At 44.8% G+C, this 27,334-nt stretch overlaps 3 protein-coding genes and 1 pseudogene across 3 annotated transcripts; 3 read left to right on the plus strand and 1 right to left on the minus strand.

Moving 5' to 3' along the window:
* The first annotated feature begins 1,152 nt into the window (after nt 1–1,152).
* WFDC11 (WAP four-disulfide core domain 11) lies at nt 1,153–3,311 on the plus strand. Its single transcript, XM_043478899.1, has 3 exons — nt 1,153–1,250; nt 2,555–2,696; nt 3,217–3,311. The coding sequence occupies exons 1-3, from the start codon at nt 1,153–1,155 to the stop codon at nt 3,253–3,255; spliced, it is 279 nt and encodes a 92-aa protein (XP_043334834.1). The 3' UTR covers nt 3,256–3,311.
* Nucleotides 3,312–6,161: 2,850 nt separating this feature from the next.
* Nucleotides 6,162–7,315, minus strand: WFDC10B (WAP four-disulfide core domain 10B). Its single transcript, XM_043480598.1, has 2 exons — nt 7,228–7,315; nt 6,162–6,298 (listed from the first exon to the last, which is right to left on the minus strand). Exons 1-2 carry the CDS (start codon nt 7,313–7,315, stop codon nt 6,162–6,164), a joined length of 225 nt encoding a protein of 74 aa, XP_043336533.1.
* Nucleotides 7,316–8,763: 1,448 nt separating this feature from the next.
* WFDC13 (WAP four-disulfide core domain 13) lies at nt 8,764–13,153 on the plus strand. The gene is made up of 3 exons (XM_043480599.1): nt 8,764–8,851; nt 11,487–11,637; nt 13,111–13,153. Exons 1-3 carry the CDS (start codon nt 8,764–8,766, stop codon nt 13,151–13,153), a joined length of 282 nt encoding a protein of 93 aa, XP_043336534.1.
* Nucleotides 13,154–13,347: 194 nt separating this feature from the next.
* The window catches only part of LOC122448943, a 32,951-nt pseudogene continuing 18,964 nt past the window's right edge, over nt 13,348–27,334 (plus strand).

The following is a 27,334-nucleotide window of genomic DNA, read 5'->3' on the forward strand; positions in this document are numbered from 1 at the left end:
GCAAGAATAAAGGAGTCAGGACAGCTCTTTCTGGCGGGCAGTGTTGCACTCTTGAAGTTTGTACTTTCTGGACTTAGTACTGCTTCAAGTTGACTCTGTCCCGGGTGGTTTCATGGCTTGAGTTTTCCCCCACCCAACTGATGGGAGTTGCTCACTTGTGGTTGTCTTGATCTGGCTGAATCCATCTCTTTTCCAGCTAGTTTACTGTGATACCTTTCCCTGACCACTCGCTTTCTCTTTTTTTTTTTTCTTTTAAAAAATATTCTATTTATTTATTTGGCGTTGGGTCTCAGTTGCACCACGCTCATCTTTTGTTGCAGTTTATGGGCTCTCTAGTTGTGCTATGTGAGTTGGTTTCCTGACCAGGAATCAAACCCAAGTTCCCTGCATTGGAAGGCTGATTCCTAACCACTGGACCACCGGGGAAGACCCTGAGTCATTTTTTTAATCAAGGGAAAATAACACACACATGCAAAAAAAAAAAAAAAAAAAAGATTTTCCTGCAAAAGTAAGGCATGAAGCTTGTTTTGTAAGCTAAATTTGAATTATCATTATTTTAAAGATTTATTTACTTATTTCGCTGCATTTGGTCTTCGTTGCTGTGTGCTGGCTTTCTCTAGTTGCAGTGTGTGGGCTTCTCAGCGTGGTGGCTTCTCTTGTTGGGGAGCACTCGCTCTAGGCATGTAGACTTCAATAGTTGTGGCACTCAAGCTCCAGAGTGGGGGTCAGTAGTTGTGGCACATGGGCTTAATTGCCCTGCAGCATGTGGGATCTCCCCAGAGCAGGAATCGAACCCATGTCCCCTGTGTTGGCAGGCAGATTCGTAACCACTGGACTACCAGGAATCCCTTGAGCTGTTTTTTAATCAAGGGAAGATAGCACATTAAAAAAAAAAAAAAAAGGTTTTCCTGCAAAAGGAAGGCATGAAACTTGAGATGGAGAGAGACCTTTTAGCAAAGTCAACATCCAGAATTGGTTTGTACCTGTGGTTGGGTGGTGGAAGGCAAGGAAGAATAATTAGAGGGCAGAGTGTAAAGAAATTCCATGAGAATTTCCTCTTGCTTCCCAGCTCTCTTTATTTGTGTCTTTTGATCTCTAGCAGCAACTGGGACGGAAAGAACTCCTGACGACCCCTATTCAGACGTATATATTATGGTCAACATCATGAAGTTCTGGACACCTCTCCCCGTGATGTTCCTCTGTATGGTTCTACTGTCTGTGCTGGGAGGAGTGAAGGAAAGATATAACAGGTGATGAGGCTGGATTGAGGATCAAAAGGGCATGACGGGGCTGTGCTTATTTCTGAACAAATGAAGAAGTATCGTGCCTAATACATCTGACCCAGGACTCACTTCCCTGGATCACCTGTTGGAGCATTTGTGTATAGATACTTTTCAATAGACAGAGATCCAAGAAATTCCCAAGCTGAGATCCTTCAATGTTTCTTCTTCCAACCTTAAAAGTATCAATGAACATCTGTCAGCTTTTAGATACATTCCATAATTATAAGGATATGATATTTTCCCATGTCAGGCTATCTTAGAGGAGAGGGGGCACCAGTCCAGAGCTACCATATTTTCCCATTTTTCCAACTCTGTGTTCTAACTGTGCACATTGATGATTACCAAATGGCATTTCTTGATATATACCCTTAATTTAGTGGAAGGATATTTCAGAAGTCCAATGCAATGGAATGATTGCTTGAGATAAAGCCGACCCATTGGTAGGATATTTCAGAATGTAAAAAGATGGAAAAGAGACATGAGATGGGTCTTTAGTGGAGCAATGTTGGGGGCCACATGATGAGAAAATGAAATCAATGGAGGGGGCCCAGAAAATGAGATGAGAGAGAGAAGAGTTTGGAGAGAGGCTGAATTACTTTACTTTTTTTTTTTTTTTTAATAGGATGATTTTTTTTCTCGAGTTGTGGCATGCAGATTTAGTTGCCCTGAAGTATGTGGGATCTTAGTTCCCCAACCAGGGATCAAACCCATGTCCCCTCCATTGGAAGGCGGATTCTTAACCACTGGACCACCAGAGAAGTCCTGAGGCTGAGTTATGTTAAAGGCAGGGTCAGCAAGGAGGGGAAGAAAGTAAGGAAAATCTATTCCTTACTCTGCCTGATCTAGTTTCCCATGTTATGAAATAGGTGTGATAATGAGGGTAGAGGTTATCTCAGACTCTGAGATCTCCCATTATAAAGATGCAACTTTTATAGGAGGGCATATGAATGCTGGGAGTATACGGAGTCCTATCTCTAGGATGCTCAAAGAGGACCCAGAAGTCTGCAACACTATAGGACTTCGGGAGCAGAGAAGTCTAAGAGGTTAGTGAAGATGCGATGGGGTCAGTGAAAATACAATGAGAAGGCTAACGAAGGGGATTTTTCTTAGACGATAGGTACTTTGGTGGGGACTTGGGGCCAGGATTCTAGGAGGGGCCCCTAGAGGGGCCCTCTAGCTTAACTTAAGCTGTTAAGCTTATGAAGGACTTTTCTCCCCACACTTGGTCTATATGGCCCCATCAATGTCTTACCATCTCATCTCATTTTCAGGGGGGAATTGTTCCTTGATGAGTGCTGGGGAGAGCCAACCATCCGAGACTGTAGCAAGAGGTGTTCTAGAAGCTTTAGATGTGTAAAAATAAATCACACATGCTGCTGGACCTACTGTGGAAACATCTGCTGGGAAAATACAGTGAGTTTGGAGGTGCACACTTGGGTGTGTGTCATCACTGATTCTCACCTTCTTCTCAGATGCTGTTATCCCTAAACAGAGGGATCCCAAATCCTAGGCACAAATGTAGCAGAAGACCATTTCCCCTAAACCTGAAAGCCAATTCACTGGCAAATAGACCGAGATACCAGCTTGGGGAACCTTGTTTCTTCAATATATAATTAATGCCTGTGATGTCTTCATTCTGTATTTCAACAGCTTGGTGTTTCTCTATTTTTCAGTCCAGATTTCTAGCCATAGCATCCATAGTCAGACTTTTCCATGAACCATTTTAGCTTATCCAGGTCCCAGATTTCTACCTTCGTCTATTCAGTGAACTAATACCATCCCCTCCTCCAAATCAGAAGTGGACAATTCCTGTTGTTACATGAAGTATTCTTGTTCCAAGGTCTGGTGAAGATGAATAATATTAAGCTTGGGAATGAATTCTTGCTTCCCAGATTTCCAGAGCCTCTAAGCATCTAACCTTTTTCTCTTGCAGCTAATCACTGAAGAAGCTAAAACTCTACCCTCCCACTGAGACACCAGTTCATTCAGACTGAGGGCTGGGAAGGAGTAACTCCTTGGCAAATAAACTCATACACCAGCAGCGGTCCTTGACATTTTTCCCACTCCATTCCACTACCCTTGAATGCCATTATTACAGTCCCCTCTATTGTTATAGTGTGTACATAAGTTTCCAACTCTTGCTTCCAAATCTTGCTTCCCCATTTGATTACCTTAGAACTAACAGGCTAAATCATGGACTTCAAGAATAGAGGTTTATTTCTCGAATGCCATTTTAATGCGGGAAACTGGCAAGCAGCCGTTTCTTTCAGTTTTTCAGAGAGCAGGCCTCTGATGAATTTGTTTTTCACAGGGTATGGGTAAACAATTCTAAAACTATTTTACAGGTATGAAAGATTGAACAGGTAAGTAACTGGTAGATAAGAGCCAGGTTTCTGTGAGAGAAGTTGGAAATAAGCAAAAGGAAAATGCTAGGATGAACCCTGGGTTACTGGATTAAAATCAGAGATATCAATATGAACTCATGTTCAGATATATATATATATATAGTTGGTCAAAAAGTTCACTTGGGTTTTTCTGTAAGATCTTATGGACAAACCCAAATGAACTTTTTGGTCAACCCTATATATACACACACAGGGGCTTCCCTGGTGGCTCAGTGGTAAAGAACTTGCCTGCCAATGCAGGAGACACGGGTTTAGTCCCTGAGTCGGAAAGATCCCCTGGAGAAGGAAATGACAACCCACTCCAATATTCTTCCTGGAGAATCCCAGGGACAGAGGAGCCTGGTGGACTACAGTAGATATGGTCTCAAAGAGTCGGACACAACTGAAGTGACCAAGCATGCATGCACACACACTCCTAGATAATGTTATTTTAGACTTAAGAACATCTCCTTCTGGAAAGAAAATCTTCCTGGAATGGTTCAAGGAACCAATATACTTGGGCTGATGAGCATTTCTTGGTGGTAAATCTTGCACCCAGCACCTAACCCCAACATCTGCATTCCAGATATCTTCCTGGAGCTTCTTAATTAGGCATTCTGAGTCTGCTTATGACACAGAGAGCTATGAAACGTGGGATGGAGTACACTTGCTGATGAAGGCATCAGTATGAACCCACCTGTGAACACTGGGGGCAGTCAAAGCATGGAGCAGGCAGGAGCTGACCACCATTATGATGTATGAGATGAGGAGGATACTTCTAGAGTCCTTTCATATGCTTGACATAGAGAAGACCAGGAGACGAGAACAAGTCATGCAAAAGTCGTTGCAACCATGAGGCGATGGGCTGGCTCACAGCAGATCAGCTCTGACTTGCAATTCTCTGCAGGCTGGAACTTGACCTTTTAGAGACCCAAATCAAAGCAGAATCTGCATTTGTTTCTTCCTTTGCCTCCATAAATTTCAAGGTCTTCCAAGGGACACCCCACTCTTCCTTTTTACGTAATAAAGATGCATACAATTATTTCAATAAAGCCAGAAAAGGCTCTGGTGTCCAGGCAAGCACTCCTCCTACCTATAACATTCTAGGTATAGCCTCTGAGTTCTCTAGGGCAGGGTAGACTGTGGAAAGGAAGAGGTCAGCCTGGCACCTATGATTACAATCTCTTTCCTAGGGGCCCCCTGTCCAAGGGCAGCTCTTAGCGGAAGTGGAGGACACCCTCCAGTACCAGAAGCCCTGTGATGCTCCTGAGATGGGTCAGAGGCTCTGGGCCGATGCAGGCATGTCCTGTCTCCTTCACTGATGCTCAGCAGGAACCACTGGCCTGGAGCCTAACACCACATCCCCGCCTCCAGCAGGGCCTGCCCTCCCGAGTGCTTCACAACTGACCCCATGTCCCAGCTGGACACACGTGCCCGGGTCTCTGGACTTAGTCCAGGACCACAGCAGAGGAGGGGTGACTGCACAGAGTAGGGGGACTCTGGACCCCAGGGATGAATTTCTACTGACTCATCGTGAAACCAGGGGCAAGACCCAAGGCATCCTGTGCCAGTCAAGCCTAGTCACATCACCCTGAACCAACTGTTCCTTCCTCCAGGTTAAAAAAAGAAGAAAGATGAGGCCACAAGGAAAGGTTGGGCTCATGCAGTTAAAGGAAGGGCCGGGGTCTCAGGGGTCGCAGGCCGGGCCCCACAACACGAGCAGCCTGTCGCTGGTGCTGGAGCGGGGACAGCACAGGACTCAGTCCCCGTGGACCGTCTCACTGGGAGGCGCAGAAGGGAGCACAGAGGAAACCTCGTCCTCCAAGCAGCCCACGACTTCTCCCTCTGCTTTGCCTTTGGACATGTCCTCTCGCTTCCTTGGGATTCATTTTCTTCGTTGCAAAGAGACAGTGACCTGAACCTCTCAAGGACGATGAGCAGGATGGGATGGGGGTGGACCAAGTTTACGAAGAGTCCTTCTCGGGGACCTCCCCCTCTGTGCCCCAGGGTCTAGCCTCCCGGCATCTCATGTTGAACTTGGCCCTCTGTGGCTCCGGGCGAGGCATGTTCTCCTGAAGACCAGGAGGTGCCGCACATGAGCGGGTCCTCCCCCTGGGAGTCCTGGTTCAGTGAGCAGAGGAACAGGGGGGCTGGGCTCGCAGGGGCCTGGCAGAGAGGCAGGAGGGAGGTGGGGAGGGGGAGCAGAGAAGCTTGACAAGGGGAGAGAGATCAGAGACCTGGACCCAGAAAGGGGGGGCCCTGTGGGGTCTGCGCCGGGTCCTCCATGATCACAGGCACCGGGAGTGAGCCAGGCAGGTCCTCCCACATTTGTTCTGGTTTATTTGACAGGGACAGGTTGTTCAGATACTGGCTGGACAGGGTGGCGTTCTTGTTACATCCTGTGTCCAGGGTCATGTCCTTGTCTTCAGCCGCAGGCACAGTGTCTGCGGAGACGGCTGGCAGGGGCAGGATGCCTGGTCCCCTGCTCTCTGACTCACAGGATGTTCATACAAACATTCCCGCAGAAGGTTGAGCAGCATACGGTATTTTGTGGACAGTGCTGGAAGTATGAACAGTGGTTCTCACAAGTAAACTCCTTGGGTCGCTTCGTACAGGCTTTAGCTTTGAGATCTTAAAAGAGCAGGAGGAGAAGCAGGGTCAATGGAACCAGCCTCCACAGAGCACTCCTCTCGAGTTGAAAGCCTCCCCAGAGAACTGAGACCTCAAAATTTACTCAGGAGAAACTTGGATTTTTCAGGGAACTCACCTCCGCCCTTCACCAGATCCTGGTGATGGGTAGTATCTTAAATCCCACTCCTCCTCCTCTTCCCCAATAGACCTCGATGCCTGGACTTCTGGACTCTCTCCATAATCCTGCAACAGGACTCCGTCTCCCATACTAGTCATGGCCTTGGCCAAATCACCTCCACAGAACCTGCACCCAAACCCTGAGAACTCCACAAAGGCAAGGATGACCTGCTAACCCTCCCCTACTCACCACCATCTGCAGGGACCAGAGAGGGAGGTGAACTTGCCCCTTCATCCTCTCTCCTCTCACGCGGCCACTGTCTGCACGATCCCTGCCGCTTCCCAGCCACACAGCACCCTCAGCGTTTCCCTTCTACTCTCCCCATCCTGCTCCCTCTGAGATAAATTTATCCTGACCCTTGCACCCCAAACGTTGCTCTCCCATGTACTTTCATTCTACACCTACTCCCCTGACAGTCTCGGGATGTTTACCTGTCACCTGTGTGCATAAACCAAAGAACAGTTGTTTGTTTTCCCACCTGATTCTCACTCAGGTGTATCTTTCCCCGTTGTAGGCACCACGTGTCTCTGGATTTGGGGGATGGGGAATGAAAAGATGCAGGTTCCCCCTCCACCCCCATCACTCTTCCCAGAGCCAGATAAAAAGCCAGGAGGACCGTGGTTTGGGAAGAACCAGAGTCTTCATAGTGCCATGGTCCGAATAGGATGTGTCGGAAAGTTCTAATTCCCAGGTCCTCCTTAGACTGGACATGTCACCCCCGCCCCCGCCCCGCCCCTGCCCCATCACCTACGGTTCATCCCCTGGCTGCGTTGCCCTCCCCGGGCCTGCAGCAGCAGGACGCAAAGAAGCAAGATGGACAGCAGAGCCTGGGTTCTCATGACTCTGGCCAGAGTGGTGAGCACTCCGTCTGGCCTGGACTCCCCTGGACAGCTGAGTGGGGAGAGGGGAAGGGAAGGAAGGAGAGGTGATCCTGGGCTCCTGGCTGCCTCTCCTGGCCAAGCCGGGGCAGAGCAAGGAGCCCTTGTTTCCTCCCCTGGCCTGCCCCTCACCACGGCCCACTCCTGTGACCCTGGGGCTCCTACAGGGACGGTCCTCCTCTCACAGCTAATCGTCTCCTTTTGCAAACAAACTATTTTTTCTGCAAAAAAACAGTAGCTCTATATTTTGTTTATAAAATAATTCATAAACAAAATTAAAGAAGGAACATAGTTTAAAAGATACAGAAACAACCAAAGTCCAACCATAGATGGCTGGATAAAGAAGATGTGATATATATATACGATGGAATATTATTCAGCCATGAGAAAGAAGGAAGTCCTGGCACTGATGACAACTTGGATGAAACTTAAAGCATTAGGATAAGTGAAAAAAGCCAGACAGGAAAAGATAAATGATATCACACGTGTGTTATCTAAAAAACTGAACTCATAGAAACAAAGAGTAGTATTGTGGTTCATAGGAGCTGGAGGTTGGGGGACAAGAGGAGATTTGGGGAAATGGTCCAAACTTTCAGCTATAAAATTAATAAATTCTGGGAATGGAATGTACAGCCTAGTGGTTACAACTAATCTTAGTGTATTATATACCTGAAAGTTCCTAACAGAATAAATCTTAAATATTATCGTCATTAAAAAGAAATGATGGGGACTTCCCTGATGGTCCAGTGTTTAAGAATCCACCTTCCAATCCAAAGGACGAGGTTCAATCCCTGGCTGGGGAAATAAGACCCTGCATGCCACAGAGTGTAACCAAAAAAAAAAAAAGGCAATAAAGTTCCAAGAGGAAAAATACAACTGATACAACTGTCATTATTTGCAGATGATGTTGAATACTTTGAACACTGAAAAGAACACATCGTGATATTACAGTAAACAATGGGTGAGTTTAGCAAGATAACTGGCTACAGATCAGTACGCAAAAGTCCATTTATCTACATTAGCAACAAACGAAAAGGAATAATTAAAAAGCTAGGATGTTGTTTACAATTTTAACAGTTCAAACCTCTAGGAATAAATATAACAAAGACAAGCCAGAACTCTACATGGAAGAACTTATTAAAACTTTGTGAAAGGATATTAACAAGACAGAAATAGATGAGAGACCTAACAAGGTCAGGATGAGGGGGGTGACGAGAGTGTGGATTTGAAAATGCTTCCTGACCCTGCAGTAGGCGTGGTTGGGAGGTGCTCAGATTTCTGCCAAAGCCTCCTGATTGGCGGACACAGTGTAAGGCAGTCACAGCTCCTCGCCTTCACTTTGCCTTCTGTTCTAAGCTGTGCCTGGTCACAACTTTGACCAGGACTTGCCCAACCATCCTACCAGCAGCATGAAGCCTGCGCTGTTTCTCCAGCTCCTGCTGTTGACTCACTTAGCATCGCAGCTGGTGTCTGGGAGTCCCAAGCAACATTTTAGGAGTAGGTGCTGGGTCTGGGCCCAGGGGAGGGAAGAAGCATCTGGAGAGATGAGAGGATGTGAGGGATGGGTACATCTCATGAAAAAATACAGTTTCGTGTTCAAAAGTCCGAGTTTTATTGTCAGCAAGATCTAGGTTTGAATCCCCGCTCTGTTTCACACTGAGTGAGCTTAAGTAGAGTGTGTGACCTTTGGAGTTTATCTTTGTGATGGATAGAATGAGAGTGGGGTAGCTGGGAGACGAAATGGAGACAATGCATGTAAACATAGAGTGCCCCTACTGAACCAGGGTAAGTGCTCGATAAGTATTAACTACTGTAAATGTTATCCGCTCCATCATCCAGCTTCTTCATGGATGCTTGGGCCAACTTTTCAAGCATTGAAACAGAGAGGAAAAGTAAATTGGCAGAATTCAACCTGCGACCTACATAATCTCAGCCTCAGAGGATTTTTTGCGAGGAAAGGAAACAAAGTGTTGCATTTCATTTCCCATGTTAAATGCTCAGAGGTGCCTGCACAGTCATCAGAGATTAGCACCCACGGGAAGGTGTGGAGTTAATCTCTGCAGCCACTGTTGCCTAGCTCCAACCAAATAAGAGCTCTGGCCACAGTTACTTTGATGACCAAAACCAAATGGAAAATGAGTTGTCATTCATTATCCCTGCACTTCTCCATAGGAGATGTATCTTCAGAATATTGCAGGCTCAGGAGAGGATTATGTGTACTATCTCATGTATCTAGGGAGGCAAGGTCCTATGTTAGGGTTCTCAGAGAGAGAGTGCAGGTTTAACCAAGGAAGGCTAAACTAGCTGCAAGAGAATGGGGTTATCCAGGATAGGGAATAGCTGGAGAACCAGAGGCTAAAATTTGAGGAGAGAGAGACACAGAGGCTTTATGAAAGATTGGTAAGTACCATAGAGAGATTAGGACCAGATACCCTGTAAAGGAAGCAAAAGTTGAGAAGGTCAACCTCTCTGAGATTCCTGGCTCATGGACTCTTTTTCCAGAGTGTTCCACTGAGCCCCAAGCTCTCCAAAGTGAGGATCAGGTCCAATTTCTTTTTTTTAATTTTTGGTTGCGTTGGTCTTCATTGCTGCGTGAGGGTTTTTTCCAGTTTCAGCAAGCAAAGGCTGCTCTTCATTGCAGTGCACAGGTTACCTGTCGCGGTGGTTTCTCTTGTTGTGGAGCACAGGCTTAGGCACACGGGCGTCAGTAGTTGCAGCATATAGGCTCGGTAGTCGTGGCGCTAGGGCCTAGTGGCTCCACGGCATGTGGAATCTTCCCAGACCAGGGACTGAACCCATGTCCCCTGCATTAGCAGGCAGATTCTTAATCACTGAAACAACAGGGAAGCCCAAATTCTTGCATGGATCCAGTGAGCTAAGGAATGACAGGCTGAGTACAGAGTACAGTGTGTTAGTTGCTCAGTCATGTCCAACTCTGTGACCCCATGGACTGTACAGCCCATCAATCTCTTTTGTCCATGAGGTTTTCCAGGTAAGGATACTGGAGTGGGTTGCCATATCCTTCTCCAGGGGATCTTCCTGACCCAGGGATCAAACCCAGGTCTCCTGCACGGCAGTCGGGTGCTTTACTGTCTGAGCTACTAGGGAAGCCTTGGTTTCTGCCAAATTGTCATCAGCCTGGTTCTTGGCTTCTTACCCACCATCTCCGGTATCATTTGCTATTACTGTTATAGCCCCAGCTTCATTAATCACTTACTCCTTTTAGATCAGCATGATATCCTACAGATCCCCTTGTAATTGCAAATACCTGCAGAGCAGTAAACCAACAAAGGCTTACAGAATGCTCTTCTTATGACATTTGCCCCAAAGAAAAGACAAGTCAAAAGGAACGAAAATTAAGATCTGGCAGGTCTTGACTAAAGGAGTTAATGGGTTTGTTCTTAATGGCTTAGAGTTCGGGAACAGAGAGAATATTGTGAGCTGGAGCCTTGGGGCAGGATCCCCTGGTAGAGGTGCTCTTGGCTTTGATCTGATTTCTGGTAGGTGGGGTAAAGGAATGCCTAAGTAAAATATTTATTCTTCTCTAACAATAGAAAGTGGGGGACCCTGGAACTCTGACCTCACAATCGCTAGAGACCTGGGAAGATGAAACAGGTGATCTTTGCACCCTGTTCTGAAATACCCATCCTTCTTCCCATGAAAGAAGTCACCCCCAGAACTCATTTGAGATTTGAGTTCTAGCATTCTGATGCCAATAACTTGAGTGTGCTACGCGGTCTTTATCCGTTTCAAAAATCTTCTCTTTTACTCATTCTTCCTATGCACAAATAACACGTTAGGTCAAACCCTAGGATAAACTATTGTTTGTTTGAGTCTGCACAATGAATCAGAACAAATGGACCGGCACACGTATGCCATTCATTCCCTTGAACCAGACTCAACCAGGGCCGATGGGGACTTAGCATTTGATCTGCCAGTGTGATGAGTGACCCCTGCGTGCAGGATTCTCCCAAACTCAGTCTTTGATAGAAAGAGTTCTCAGCCCAAAAATCTCACTCTACCTCCCTGTGACCACACTAGGGGATCAGCGTGCCTGGTTCCCCGGCAGTTCCTTGGACTTGTAGAGTTCTGAACGTCACTCCAGGCTTCTCTTTTCTACTCTGTGTTCCAGGGTATATCTTGGAACCTCCACCCTGCCGATCAGACCCGGAAAACTGTACCGATTTCTGCACACTGCAGGAAGATTGCCAACCAGGATTTCAGTGCTGTTCTGCCTTCTGTGGTATAGTTTGTACATTAAACAAATATGTAAACCGCGAAAGGTAAGGGCCTCTCCTGCCCAACCCTGACTGTAGCACTGCTGGTGAGAGCTCAATAAAAGAGTCTCTCTTACCAGTCACGATGATGGATCTCTTTCTCTCTAACATTTTCTTTCTCTTTACCAAGAATAATTACCATAAATGTCCTGATGGAAGGAGCCTTCCTCCACTCAAGAACTACATAATCATTCTCTCCCTACCATCATACCTGTCAATCTCTGTACCTGTCTCTCTGAACACACTGATAAACTTCTCCATTCACTGACCTGTCTCTGAATCCATGCTCTGGGACCTTGCATCTGGAGCTGCATCACCAGAATCCCAAAGCAACTCTGTTCTCTGGTTTTGCTCACCCTCTTTTACCAAACACCACATTTCCGCCCCCCCGCCACCCCCAGTGTTCTGGTTTCTGCAGATGCTCCGGTACAAGGGATGCTCTGATTACTTGGCCAGGCATCAGCACCGGCCCCAATTCCACTGAACAGGGAGAACTCCCAGAAGAGAGAAAGGGTATTACAGGCCCGATGAAATGTCTGGTTTCTAATCCTATCTTGCAACCATCTCTTTCTGTGACCTTGAGTAGGGCAGTTCCCTATTTTTGCCTTTCATTTTCTCATGCGGAAAATGGAGACTCTTTTTTTTCCAGCCTTGCAAGATGGTTATGGAGGTATAGACAAGATCTCAAGAGACCCACAAGACAGGAGACGTAACCAGTGAGCTTCTGAACTATCTTACTCTCTGCTACATTCCCTGCCTTGAGCATTATAGCCCACATAGGACCCAGAGTGATCAAATACAAGCCCAGAACTAGATCTCTGGACCCAAATCCTGGCTTCACCACTTCTTGACTGAGTGATCTGGGCCACAGCTTCCCCATCTTTAAAACCGAAACAGCAAAAGTGAAATTAAAGTAGAAAACCCAGACAATCTCTAAAAACATTGCTTGCCACGTAATTCTATCTTCTTTCCTTTCTGTGTAAGTGTTAGTCTCTCAGTCATGCCCAACTCTTTGTGACCCCAAGGACTATAGGCCGCCAGGCTCCTTTGTCCTTGAAATTCTCCAGGCCAGAATACTGGAGTGGGTAGCCATTCCCCTCTCAAGGAGATCTCCCCAGCCCAGGGATCAAACCCAGGGGTCCCACATTGTAGGCAGATTATTTACTGTCTGAGCCACTAGGGAAGCCCTTTGCCACATAATAATTACTCAGGAAATTTTAGTGATGAGACAACCACTTCTCTCTCAGGATTGGCCCTTACCATTCAGCTCGACATCTTTCAAAGCTCCACCTTGGAAGGCACAAGCCTAAGTCTGAACCTCTGTGTTCTCTGGGTTCTCTGAGGTTCCGCTTTCCCTATGACATGAGGACTTAGCTTCACGATTTTGTTGCAATCATGGAAGTAGTGGAAATTTTTTAAATGATATCTCTAAGAAAAAAACCTCATCAGGTAACATTTGAAAATGTTTTTCTTCTACAGACCCAAAAGCAAAACCTTGAGAAACAACGGGGTTGGCGAGTGAGGCATATTTTCCAGAGCATTTTGTAAGTATCACAGTTGGACCTGGGCTTCCCCAGACAAGTTTTCTCCAGTTTTCCTTCCCCAGCCTCTCCAGTGACTCACAGATTCCCAAAAGGTCAGAATAGCCTTTTGTCACTGATGGCCCTGCCTCCATTGTTCCCCTCCTGAGGCTATGTCCTCACTCCCTGGGGCAGGATGTGGTCCAGAGTCAGTTCAGCAACACAGAACAGCGAAGGAGGCTGGGTCATGGCCCAAGGTGAACTCAGGACACTCAGATCTGAATCTATGCCAGGGACCAGGGTCTGCCAGCCTCAGGTTGACAGTGCCCTGGGCAGGGAGGAGAGCTGAACCCTTCACACTGTGTGGCCTTGATCAGCTCACCTTATGTCTCTGAGACCACCAACTTCCCCATGGGAAAGACAAGAGAACATCTGTCCCTCAGGTTCTGTGAGGATTACACGAGGCCATGTGGAATGGAATAATTTGGTCATTGCAGAGACGCTGTATAGGTTAGAAGTTGCCAGCAACTCACACTTTCTGGGTTCCAGGCTTTTCCTCTTTAAAAAAAAAAAAAATAGGGGGAGGACTTCCCTGGCATTCCAGTTGTTAATATTCCACGCTTCTGTTGCAAGAGGCACGGGTTCTACCCCTGGTCAGAGAACTAAGATCCCACATGTTTGGCAGCTTGGCCAAAGCAAAAGGTGTGTGGGGGGTGGGGGGGTGGAATTATCTTTATTGTTTTACCAATATTACAAGAAAGGGGAGAAAAATGGAGTCTTCTGTAACTCCACCATCAAAAGAAAGCTACTCTTCATATCTTGGGAGCATCCCTTGTGGCTCAGCTGGTAAAGAAATCTTCCTGCAATGCGGGAGACCCGGGTTCTATCCCTGGGTTGGGAAGATCCCCTGGAGAAGGGAACGGCTACCCACAAAGAGTCAGACACGACTGAGCGACTTTCACTTCACTTCACATCTTGGTAGCATTTTTTTTTCAGGCTGTCTGGGGGGAAATGAAGAACTTAGGGTCTTCTAACAGCCCTTCTGAAGTCAACAGAGTTTCCAAGTTAGAACCTTGGTATTTCAGCTTAGAAACTCTGTACTCATTAGATAAATGGTAGCGAGCAGAGGCCAGTGAAGGTGTTGAAGTGCATGTGGACCACAGTCGCTCAGGTCCTGAGGAGGCAGCCATGCTAACTTCCTCTGCACCTTATAATAATTAACTTCCCGAGTCACACACTGGCCAGCAACCAATGCATCAACACTAGTCCAGGACCCGTGCAGCATTCACTGTCAGATCTGTTAGATCCTTGTGTCACCGTGTTTGCTGTCCCCAACCCTGCAGCCTGTCCTTTGCAGAATGGTTCCCCTCAACTGACAGTTCCTACCGTGGAGACCCCGGTGTTGGCTGGGAAGTTCAGGCAAGGTAGGAGATGGTAGTGCCAGTGAGAGCCTGAAAAATAATACTGATCTTATTCCCAGAAAAGGCAGTGTTGAGCTTCCTGTGGACACAGGGAATGGAAGATAGCATAGACCAGGCAGATCCCGTCACAGTCTCCCAGGAAACCTGGGCTCCGCTGGGTGTTGTCAAGGGCTTCCAACTTTGTCAATGAAAACCAACATTTTTAGCCATGATGTCCTTCATCTCACAGGATCCTCACAGCAACAATAATACCCAGTTTACAGACAAAGAAACCGAGAATTGTGGAGTTAAAGTAATAATCTCAGCATTAGCCAACCGGTCAGTGGTGGAGCTGGATTACAAACCCGAGGCTTGGGGTGACAAGCCCAGAGGATTGTCGCTGTGAGCGATTTAGTTCATTTCTACTGAGTAGATTCTCACACTTCCTATTTCCACTGAATGTTTCCACTGATGCTTTCATCCAGCTGTCAACTAGGGCTCATACTCCTTTCTAAGCCCTTTCAGGCTTAGAAACCTGCCTCACTAAACTTGATCTTTTGCCAATGCCCCAGCCACTCTCTCTCCAGCTATCCTCTAACTCAAGCTCTTCTTTCTGCCCAGAATGTCTTTCTCCCACTTTTTCAACAAACTCCCAATCATGTTTCAAGTTTCATATTAAGAAAAAGATCTCCATGGAAGCTTCACCAATTCACCCCAGACAGAATGGTTCTCTTGCCTTTTCACAGAACCTCATCTTGGCCCTACCTTCTACTTTATCACATTGTACTGTAATTGTTTACCTTAGTATTTTCTTTGTCTAGAATATGAGTTTCCTAAAAGTAGAAACTGTGTCTGATTTCTATGCCACAGTACCCTTTAACCCAACACCATGCCTTGCACATAGTGAAAAGTGAAAGTGTTAGTTGCTCAGTCATGTCCAACTCTTTGCCCCCCTGTGAATTGTAACCCACCAGGCTCTTCTGTCCATGGAATTCTCCAGGCAAGAATACTACAGTGGGTAGCCATTTCCTTCTCCAGAGGATCTTCCCAACCCAGGGATTGAACCCAGGTCTCTCACATTGCAGGCAGATTCTTTACCATTTGAGCCACCAGGGAAGCCCGTAGTAAGGACATAATTCTGACTTCAAATGAGGATGAGAAGCAGGCTGGCAAGGTGTAGTCTAATCCTAACATTTCATCAATTCCTCTCCCAAAGAAAATCTTCACTGGCTAGCCCAGAAGCATTCAAATGGAGCTGTCTGTTTCAATTTTTGTCTGCTGGACTCAGGTGTTTTGCAAATTCTTTTCCTTAAAGACTCATTTATACTTGATTTTGAAGATAGAAATAGAATGAAAAACAAGCAAAAAAGAAGTGTGGAAATATCCCGTTCATAAGGGGGACTAGGAGGGAGTAAGGGCTAGGGGTCCTGGCTGCTGTGGAACTCAGCCCAGCTCTGTGCTTGCTGACCTGGTGACACTGGGTATCTCCAAGTTTTCAGGGTTCCAATCTCTTCATCAGTAAATGGATGAATTGTGTCATGAGGCAAAATGAGATGAGACAGGTAACAGCATATGCCACAGTGCCTGGCAGAGAGTCTAAGGAAAATGTGACTATTATTATTCAGTAATCCCAATTCCTTGTTTGTCCAAAACTCTTGTTTTATAAAGGAATCAAAGTGTACATTCTACCTTAAACTTTATGTTTCTTAAAAAACTTTTCTCTAGGTTCCACATACATTAGCTCTCAAAGACAAGTATCGTGTGTCTGATGTTTGAAATAGCTTCTAAGATGGATCAAGGCATATTTATGAAAAGCACTCCATCCCTGAAAGACTGTGTGATTAAACCAAATAAAAGCTCAGCTAATTTAACAATGATCTCGATTTCTCTACTAAACCTCCAGCAACTAAAAAAGATGTCGCTTCTCTCTGCAAGTCCCATGTAAATGTTACCAACTTGGAAATTTGTGGTCACCTAGTCCCACCATTCAATGTTGCCCCAATCACATCTCCTCCAAATGAACTTTTCCCAAGATAAATGTATCACAATTCCATATCCTACCCCTCTCTTATATGACACCCTTCTTTACTTGCGGATCCCTGATAAACCCTGCCTAAGAGCTGGAAACTGTTCAGAAAACTCTGCAGTCTCCTTTAGCACCGTGAGTTGACCAGATGTGTTCAAGTTGACCTAGTGAGCTGCTCCTCTCACGTTAAGGTTGACCCATTCAAGCGACAGCTATCAAACTTCCCTGGTGAACCAGTGATTAAGAATTTGCCTGCCAATGCAGGGGACATGGGTTTGATCCCTGGTTTGGGAAGATTCCACATATCTTGGGGTGGTTAAGCTGGCAAACCACAACTACTGAGCCCATGAATCCTAGAGCCCTCATACCACCACTAGAGAGTAGCCCCTACACATGGCAACTAGAGAAAGCCCTTGCACAGCAACAAAGACCCAGCACAGCCAAATACATATATAAAGTCAAAATGTACAAACTTCCAGCTACAAGATAAATAATTACTAGGGGTATAATGTACAATGCGATAAATATAATTAACACTGTTTATGTTATATATGAAAGTTGTTGAGAGTAAATCAAGAGTTCTCATTATAAGAAAAAATCTTTTTTCTATTCATTTAATTTAGTATCTATATGAGATGATGGATCATCACCAAGCTTACTGTACTAATCATTTCATGATTAGTCAAATCATTCTGCTGTACCCCTTAAACTTATACAGTGATGCATGTCAATTATAACTTAACAAAACTGGAAGAAGAAATAATAAAATTAAACTAAAAACAAATGAAGCAATGAAACAAGGCAGAAACAGACTCATAGATACACAGAACAAACAAGTGGTTGCCAGCAGGGAGGGCAGTGGGGGAATGAGTGGAATAGATGAAGAAGATAAAAGGTATAAATTTCCAGTTACAAAATAAATGAATCTCAAAGATAAAATGTAAAGCATGGAATATACTCAATGGTTTGGTAAAAACTTTGTATGTGACAGACGGTAACTAGACTGATGACTTTGTGATGTATAGAAATATTGAGGCACTATGTTGTACACCTGGAACTAACACAGTTTTGTAGGTCAATTATGTTGTTGTTGCTATTTAGTCACTCAGTTGTGTCCAACTCTTCACGACCCCATGGAAGCACACCAGGCTTCCCTGTCCTTGACCATCTCCTAGAGGTTGCTCAAATCCAACCATCTCTTGTCCTCTGTCATCCCCTTCTCCTGCCTTCAATCTTTCCCAGCATCAGGGTCTTTTCAAATGAGTCAGCTCTTCACATCAGGTGTCCAAAGTATTGAAATTTCACCTTTAACATCAGTCCTTCCCATGAACAGCCAGGACTGATCTCCTTGAGGAGGGACAGGTTGGATCTCCTTGCAGTCCAAGGGACTCTCAAGAGTCTTCTCCAACACCACAGTTCAAAAGCATCAATTCTTCAGTGCTCAGCTTTCTTTATAGCCCAACTCTCACATCCATACTCGACTACTGGAAAAACCATAGTCTTGACTAGACGGACCTTTGTTGGCAAAGTAATGTCTCTGTTTTTTAATATGTTGTCTAGGTTTGTCATAGCTTTTCTTCCAAGGAGCAAGCATCTTTTAATTTCATGACTGCAATCACCATCTGAGTGATTTTGGAGGCCAAGAAAATAAAGTCTGTCACTGTTTCCATTTCTTCCCCATCTATTTGCCATGAAGTGGTGGGACCAGATGCCATGATCTTAGTTTTCTGAATGTTGAGCATTAAGCCAACTTTTTCACTCTCCTCTTTCACTTTCATCAAGAGACTCTTTAGTTCCTCTTTGTTTTCTGCCATAAGGGTAGTGTCATCTGCATATCTGAGGTTATTGATATTTCCTCTGGCGATCTTGATTCCAGCTTGTGCTTCCTCCAGCCCGGCATTTTGCATGATGTACTCTGCATATAAGTTAAATAGCAGGGTGACAATATATAGCCTTGACGTACTCCTCTCCCAATTTGAAACCAGTCCATTGTTCCATGTCCGGTTCTGACTGTTGTTTCTTGACCTGCATACAGGTCAATTATACTTCAATTTTTTTAAAAAAAGACAATCATTGAAGAGTGCCCATTCATTCTAAAGAGAATTATTAAATACCTAAAGAGGAAGCCATTTAGAAGTGGTCAGATGGTCCAATGACCATCACTCAACTTCAGCCATCAGAGAGAAGTTTAGAGCCTCAATATAGAGAGGGTTGATGAATATGTTTTTGGAAGGGATGTCATAGATCTAGCATGCTGTGTTTCCCTCCAGCACACCAAATCAGAGACTTTTTAAAAAACTAACCATTCATAGATGTATTAAGATATATTGTGCTAGAAGGGAAGAGATTCCAGCCCCACGCTGACCTGCAGAGACATGAGACTCCCTACCACTGTTGCTATCCAAGCAGAGCATGGAAGAATGCTTGGAAGAGATTGAGATGTGTTTCCTGAAGTTGGGGGGCATTAGGCTCTCGCCTATGTTACTAAAAGGTGTGTGGTCCAGCTGCTCGCTGCTCAAAAGCCAATAAACAGGCCAGGTTGGTGGAAAAGGAAGTTTGCTTTATTTCAGATGCTGACAACTCAGGGGGAGGGTGGGCATCTCCAAAGGCTGACTTCCCCCCTGCCACTGGCAACCAGTGGAGCAAGAACTTTTACAGACAGAAGTGGGGGGAGGGGGGGCGGGGCTACATGCAGAAACAGCACAGTGATCTCTGACAGTCATCTTCAAACTGGTCATCAGCGGTCTGACCAGCGTCATTCCTGATTGTTTTAGGTGCAGTTAATCTTCAGTTCCAGGGCTTCCCCAATGGTGCTAGTGGTCAAGAATCTGCCTGCCAATGCTGGAGACACAGGTTCAATCCCTGGATAGGGAAGATCCCCTGGAGGAGAGCATGGCACACCACTTCAGTATCCTTGCCTGGAGAATCCCATGGACAGAGGAGCTTGCAGGGGGACTACAGTTCATGGGGTCGCAGAAAGTTGGACATGACTGAAGCAACTTAGCAGCAGCAGCAATCTTCCGTTCCAAGGTGCATTTATTCCCATTTCTTTGAGGCCAATTCTCAGAATTGTGGCAGCTGATGTCATGGGTACAGTCTGTCATCATGTAGTTAATTTCTTCCACCTGCTGTTTTAGTGAGCTGTCTTATAGATAGCTCACAGAACATGGCTCAGAATATTATCTATATCCTTTGAGAAGGAACTAAAGGTCCTTGACTATGCTTAATGAGTACGTTTTCATTATTTGGTCTCATTGGACTGTTTTACTTCATTTCCACATGCTCTCATTTCTCTGATTAAACTTATTCTTTGACTAAAGTTTTCTGCAGACAAAAGGCAGGCAGAGGACCCTGGTGGAAGGACCGTAGGGTCCTGCTCTGTTTCACCTAGACAGTGAGAAGCAAAGGAAGAAGACTGCCTTCCAGAGTCTGAAAGGACTTGGAAGCCCCAGATTTCTTGTGAGCCAAGGAAATAACAGAGAAGTAGCCAGGCTTGAGACATTTAGGAAGAACTTCAGCAAGAAGACTTCCAGCTCTGAACTCCTTGTGTGTGTTGCCAGGGGCAATTACAGAAGGACTTAGCCCCTTAACCACCCCATTAGAGAAGGCTGCAGTCTGGAAATGAAAAACACCCCTTTGACCTGGTGCACCCGGTGTTTGTTGACATACCTTGAGGAAAGATAGACTGAATGGCTTCCAAAGACTCATCAATCCAGGATTCCCAGTTCTCCTTTGATTTTCTGTTTTTAGGTAAAGAGTGGGTTTATTTAGAGAGACACACATTCCACAAACAGAATGTGGGTCATCTTAAAAGGCAAGAATGGCTCTGGGAGAAACGTGATCCACAGACAGAGAGCGGCCCATCTCAGAAGGCGAGAGCATTCCCTTGTGTCTTAACACAGATTTTTCTTCTAAGGATCCAAGAATGTCTCCAGCAATAGCCACTGTGATCTACCAACTTGGGTGTTGTGCAGTTTTTTTTTAACATCCCAGGATGGAATTCCTCCACCAAGGCTCACAAAACTGTACTTGGAAGAAGGGGTAAGATTGCCAAGTGGCCATTTCATGCTCTTCATTTCACTAAACGAATCAAGAGGGGTTTCCCTGTTGACTGTAGTGGCCAATCACTATTATAAAAAAGAAATAGGACTGCTATGCTAAGTTGTTCAGTCATGTCCAACTCTTTGTGACTCCATGGGCTATAGCCCACCAGGCTCCTCTGTCCCTGGAATTCTCCAGGCAAGAATACTGGAGTGGGTAGCCTACTGCTGCTAAACTACAAAGGTAAGAATTAGACCTAGAACATAGGAAACTTCTAGGTCTAATGTAATAGAAGATTACAGCAACCAATAAAGACAGAGCCATGAAAGTCTCGCAAGCTTCAGATATGAGAATTTGGAGTGAGAATTCTACCAGGTTTAAAAAAAAGCACACACAAACCCACTGATACATTGCTGGATGAAAACAAAGGGAATGTGGATGAATAGCATGAGGAAAAGATCAAAAATATCAGCCACAACATTCTGGTCAGAAAAGTGAACCATAACGTTCTCCTTCTTGCTGTATCATGGATGTTTATAAATATATATATCATTAATATTATATATGGGTCTATCTATGTTAATTCTTTCCCATCTCCTACTATCTTATACTGTGTGTGTATGTAATGTTTAAATCATAATTTTTTTCATGAGTGGTTTAGTCAACATTGCTGAGCAACATCATCCCTCACCAAGAAAATCTCAGTGGCAAGCAACAATAGAAGTTTCTCACATATCAGCAGAAACACAGACATCTGACTACCTAAACTGGGTTTAGCTGAGCTTGAATCCAGGCTGAGGGGAGGGTCCACTTTGATCTATACATTTCTCATTCTTCTGGGACCAGTGGTTTCTCAAGAAACATTCTTCTCATGGAAAAAAGCAGAAGTCAAAGGAGGAAATTTCAATTCTCCAAGCACATTTCAAACTTGACCAAAGCAAATAACAAACCAAGTCCAGAGTCAAGGAGATAGGAAGTACAGAGAGAGTAGTCTGTTCACCTGAAAGTCTTTGTACCAAAGTAGATGTGTAATAAAAAGCCTATATTTGATAAGGCTTACAAGAAAGAGAGTAACTTAAATACTACAGAAGGATAATGAATCCAGTGTACTCATACTTTGCATTTCAAAAGTGAGAAATGCTCCTTTTCGTGACTCAGAAAATTTTAGAAAAGCATGATAGTATGAACAGTGTTTATGAACATTGTAATAGAAGCAATGGGCAAGATGGAGGGAAGCTAGAAAGATCAAAGCTGGAGAACAAGGAAGAAGGCTGTACTTCTCAGATCCCCATCATTTAAATAATGTGAAAGAATGTTAACAAGGTATTCTCCATGGCGATGGTAATGATTGAATACCAAAGAAATTACAGTCCAAAAGAGCAAAACTAAGAGTAAAGAGAATGTAGGGTGAGGAAGGGATAGAGTGAGAGTTTGAAGGTAGCAGATGCAAACTATTATGTACAGAATGGATAACACAACAATGTCCTAATGTAGTTAAGTGAAAGTCGCTCAGTCATGTCTGACTCTGCAACCCCATAGTCTATACAGTCCATGGAATTCTCCAGGCCAGAACACTGAAGTGGATAACCCATCCCTTCTCCATCAAATCTTCCCAACCCAGGAATCAAACTGGGGTGTGCTGCATTACAGGCGGATTCTTAACCAACTGAGCTATCAGGGAAGCCATCCTACTGTGGAGCACAGAGAGCTATATTCACTGTCCTGTGATAAGCCACAATGAAAAAGAATGTGTGTGTGTGTGTGTTCTATATACATAAACATGGGCTTCCCTGATGGCTTAGACTCCAGGCCAGAATTCTGGAGTGGGTAGCCTCTCCCTTCTCCAGGGGATCGTCCCAACCCAAGAATCAAACCCAGGTCTCCCGCATTGCAGCTGAGCCGCAAGGGAAGCCCCAACATATATAAGAAATTTAGAATTGGAAGGACTGATGCTGAAGCTGAAACTCCAACACTTTGTCCACCTGATGTGAAGAACTGACTCACTGGAAAGGACCCTGATGCTGGGAAAGACTGAAGGCAGGAGGAGAAGCGGATGACAGAGGATGAGATGGTTGGATGGCATCACCAACTCGATGGACGTGAGTTTGTGTAAGCACCAGGAGTTGGTGATGGACAGGGAACCCTGGCGTGCTGCAGTCCGTGGGGTTGCAAAGAGTCAGACATGACTGAGTGACTGAACTGAACTGAGAAATTAGAAGTTGTATATATATATGTAACTGAATCACTTCTAATTTTACTTCAGGGTACAGGCTAAGGCATGAATATAGCCTCTCCTGGGGATCTCACTACTGCTCTTACCATCTTTTCTAGTCATCTGGAGAAGCAAGTAAAGCTCAAAGAAGGGTTCAGATGAACCTCCTCCTTGATGCTATTAGGAGAAAGAGGGAGATGGCTTCTCTGAGATGAGACTATTCTTTTAAGTAAATTCTTGGCAGCTCTACTTGCGTTTAGTTCCCACTCATCCCACTTCACTACCTGTCAGCCACGGGGGCAGAACAGGATGTGCCAGGTCCCCAGCCATGAAGCTAATGAACCAAGGAGGTGACCTTGAGTCTCCAAAGCCCCTTTTCACCCTTTCCACATTCCAAGCAGCATGTTACCCTAAAAAAAATAATTTAGGGGACTTCCCTGGTGGTCCAGTGGTTAAGAATCCAGCTGCCAATGCAAGGGACACAGGTTCTATCCCTGGTCCTCAGAGATCCCCCATAGCCTGGGACAACAAAGCCTGTGCTCCACAACAACAGAAGTCACAGCAATGAGAACCCCATGCACCATAACTAGAGAAAACCTGCGTGCAGCAACAAAGACCTAGTGCAGACAAAAATAAAAATATAAAATAAATAAATAATAAAAATGATTTTATTATGAAGACTGAGTTCAAGCTAGCTTATGGGTTTACTCATTTATTTATTCCTATTCAACCTAGTTTCAGAAGGGTTTAAGGCAGCTTACCAAGACTTATAACACATTGTATTTTTAAAAATAAATTTAGCTGATATAAGGAAGACAGAGCATAGAAGATATAAGGGTAATAAAGTATGACAGAACCACGAGGGAGACTACGAAACATCATAAAATTGACTGTCAAAGAGAAAAAGAATCCAGAAGGAAAAAAGGGTATGTTACCCCTCCCTTTTCCCCATAAGACTCCACACTATTGTTTTTCTTAGTCCACTTTTAGAGAGATATTGGGTAGAAATAGATATTTTTTTCCTTTGGGCCACACTTTGTGGCTTATAGGATCCTAGTTCCCTGACCAGGGAATAAACCCAAGCCCTCCACAATGAGAGCACCGAGTCCCAATCACTGGACCACCAGGGAATTCCAGAGAAGCAATAAATTTGAGACCACTTTCCCCAACATGATCTGACTTGCAAATAGAGTTTGAGCTTGGCTGCAAAAGCTAATTTACCATGAAACTCATGCAGCTTAAGCCTCAGGCCACTCGTGTGCTCTTCTCAAGGCTCACTGCCTGCCAGGATGAGTCAGGAAGGAGTAGCCTCATCCAAGCATGGAGGCAGGCAGCATTGTCCCTACCCGGGGTGAAGGGGTGGAGGCTGAGGGGGCACGGAATCAATACTACATGCCCTAATGAAGGCCTTAAGGTAGTACTGTGTTCACATCTGGACAATCCCTACTGACAATCTGTTGTACTCACCAGGCAAACTGATCCCATATTTGAGCTCAAGGAGAAATCTCAATCAGGTGTTGCACTGCAAGTAACCTGCTTGCAGCCAGCCTTCAAGGCTTCATGACCACATCATGAACCAAGGACACGCACAGTGGGGGGTGGGGAGGACTTGGGAGAGATGGATCAGAGGCTACTGAGCTGCAATGAGAGCCTATTAAGTTAAGACCAAAGAGTTAGGGTCTTCCCTGTGGTCCAGTGGTTAAGAATCCACCTTTCAACACAGGGTGCATGGGTTCAATCCCTGGTTGGGGAACTAAGATCCCACATGCTGTGGAGCAACTAAGCCCATGAGCAACTAGAGAGTCCATGTGCTGAAACAAAGATACTGCATGCCACAACTAAGACCAAAGCAGCCAAATAAAGAAATTTTTAAAAAGAAAGAAGGGAAATGGATTATCACCCCCTTCCTCAACTAATACATTCTAAGCACCTTGACTTGCTTGGAGGGAGACAAGGCTGGACTGAAAAAAACCTGGCACATATACCACACAAAAGGGACTGACCTTCCAGGATGGAATTTCTTTTTTTCTTTACCTTTCCTTTTTTTTATTTTATTGAAGTATAGTTGATTTATTATAGTAAATATTGTTAATATAGCAATATAGTGTTAATTTCTTCTGTATAGCAAAGCAACTCAGATACTTGTATATATAGATATATATGTATAGATACAGATATCCCCTACCCTGTCTCCCCCTAGGCAGCCACAAGTCGATTCTCTGTGTCTGTCTGTTTCTGTTTTGTAGATTTGTTCATTTGTTTGTATTTTAGATTCCACATATAAACAATATCATACAGTATTTGTCCTTCTCTTTCTGACTTACTTTCCTTAGTGTGATAACCTCTAGGTTCATCTATGTTGCTGCAAATGACATTATTTCATTCTTTTTGATAGCTGAGTAATATTCCAGGATGGAATCTCATGAAAGGATATTTCACCCCAGCCTGAGTTTTAGTTCACTTCAGTCACTCAGTGATGTCTGACTCTTTGCAACCCCATGGACTGCAGCACCCCAGGCTTCCCTGCTCTTCACCAACTCCCAGAGCTTGCTCAAACTTACTTCCATCAAGTTGATGATGTCATCCAACCAACTCATCCTCTGTCGTCCCCTTCTGCTTCTACCTTCAATCTTTCCCAGCATCAGGGTGTTTTCCAATGAGTCGGTTCTTTGCATCACGTGGACAAAGTATTGGAGCTTCAGCTTCAGAATCAGTCCTTCCAAGGAATATTCAGGACTGATTTCCCTGAGTTGATTGAATGTATTAAAGAAGAAGTGACGAGAATGGGGAATTTAGGAGATGCTCTCATAGATTGGTCCAGCTTTTCCTGGGGAGGGAGTAAAGGTTGGGAAGCTGGGGGACAAGGGTTTGGGTACAATAATGGCCAAAATAAAATGGGCCAAGAAAGACAATGACACTTATGAATATACTGTTGACAACTGCTAGAAATTCTCTTTCCAGTCCACCCCCAGCTGAGACTGTGACAGATCAGTAGGTCCTCAATTCCTGGGGGGCAGCAGGGTGAGGCTACATCAAGTTAATAATGATACTTGGGGGACAGAATGAAAGACAAGTGTCTTTTTACTTTCTACTTTCTGTCCCCCTGGAGAAGACTGAATATGAATACATGAAGACTATAATCCCTTGGAGAGCACCCTTGTCATTCCATCATGATGTCTCCAAGAATTACAATTTATATAAAAGTATAATTAAATAGAGGCTAAAGGTTTACCTCAAGAGTTGGCAAACTTTTTCTGGAAAGGATCAGCCAGTAAATATTTTTGACTTTTCAGGCTATCTGATCTCTGTCACAAGTACTCAAGCCTGCCGTTTAGCACACACACAAAAAAATAGACAATATATAAATGAATGAGTGGAGGTGTGTTCCAGCAAAGCCTCATTTACAATCATAAATGACATGGCAGATTTGGCATACTCGTCATGTTTGTCGATACCTGCCTGCTAAGGTGGGAAGGGGAGGCTCTAGGGAACACCAGAGTTTTTGAAATGAACATCAAAGTCCTTTTATCCTAAAAGTAAGATGAAATAGAAATAGATACTCTTTACAGGGCATATTAACTTAGGTTTGAACCATCACAATGACTCATTGGATTAAGGTGATCTGGAAATCAGTGTCTCTGGCCAAGACACTCAACCAGGGGCAATTTTCCCCAAAAGGAACATTCTAGTCAAGGCTATGGTTTTTCCAGTGGTCATGTATGGATGTGAGGAAAGCTGAGCACCGAAAAATTGATGCTTTTGAACTATGGTGTTGGAGAAGACTCTTGAGAGTCCCTTGGACTGCAATGAGATCCAACCAGTCCATCCTAAAGGAGATCAGTCCTGAATGTTCATTGGAAGGACTGATGCTGAAGCTGAAACTCCAATACTTTGGCCACCTCATGGGAAGAGTTGACTCATTGGAAAAGACCCTGATGCTGGGAGGGATTGGGGGCAGGAGGAGAAGGGGACCACAGAGGATGAGATGGCAGGATGGCATCACAGACTCAATGGGCATGAGTTTGAGGAGACTCCGGGAGTTGATGATGGACAAGGAGGCCTGGCGTGCTGTGATTCATGGGGTCGCAAAGAGTTGGACACGACTGAGCGACTGAACTGAACTGAACTGAGAGAAATTTGGGATTAGCAAAATTGAGCAGGAGATGGTTTCTACTAAAATGCAGTGAAGAGAGAGAAAGAACGCTGCCAAACATCCCACAAACAGAGCAGACTAAGAGCAGATTAAGGACTTCCCTGGTTGTTCAGTGGTTAAGACTCTGAACTTCCATGGTAAGGGGCACAGGTTCCATCCCAGGTTGGGAAACTAAGATCCCACAGGCCATGCAGTGTGGCCCAAAAAGAGAGAGAGCAGACTGAATGACTTAAGTTAGCTGATATAACTGACTCCTTTAAAAAAAAATGTTTCATCATCCTTTACCCTGAAAGGATTATTGGACTCAGGCTTTCTCTAGTTGCAACGAGCCGAGGGTTGAGCAGGGGGGTA

This window comes from Cervus canadensis, chromosome 10, assembly GCF_019320065.1.
Source record: "Cervus canadensis isolate Bull #8, Minnesota chromosome 10, ASM1932006v1, whole genome shotgun sequence".
NCBI classification, from domain to species: domain Eukaryota; kingdom Metazoa; phylum Chordata; class Mammalia; order Artiodactyla; family Cervidae; genus Cervus; species Cervus canadensis.

What these genes read in the sequence shown, in the direction of transcription:
- WFDC11 (XM_043478899.1), top strand. Translation starts at nt 1,153, where the DNA reads ATGGTCAACATCATGAAGTTCTGGACACCTCTCCCCGTGATGTTCCTC. An exon ending in GTGAAGGAAAGATATAACAG is followed by an intron (nt 1,251 to 2,554) that starts GTGATGAGGCTG and finishes TCTCATTTTCAG; the next exon opens with GGGGGAATTGTTCCTTGATG. An exon ending in ACATCTGCTGGGAAAATACA is followed by an intron (nt 2,697 to 3,216) that starts GTGAGTTTGGAG and finishes TTTCTCTTGCAG; the next exon opens with CTAATCACTGAAGAAGCTAA.
- WFDC10B (XM_043480598.1), bottom strand. Translation starts at nt 7,315, where the DNA reads ATGAGAACCCAGGCTCTGCTGTCCATCTTGCTTCTTTGCGTCCTGCTG. An exon ending in ACGCAGCCAGGGGATGAACC is followed by an intron (nt 6,299 to 7,227) that starts GTAGGTGATGGG and finishes TGCTCTTTTAAG; the next exon opens with ATCTCAAAGCTAAAGCCTGT.
- WFDC13 (XM_043480599.1), top strand. Translation starts at nt 8,764, where the DNA reads ATGAAGCCTGCGCTGTTTCTCCAGCTCCTGCTGTTGACTCACTTAGCA. An exon ending in TCCCAAGCAACATTTTAGGA is followed by an intron (nt 8,852 to 11,486) that starts GTAGGTGCTGGG and finishes TCTGTGTTCCAG; the next exon opens with GGTATATCTTGGAACCTCCA. An exon ending in AAATATGTAAACCGCGAAAG is followed by an intron (nt 11,638 to 13,110) that starts GTAAGGGCCTCT and finishes TTTCTTCTACAG; the next exon opens with ACCCAAAAGCAAAACCTTGA.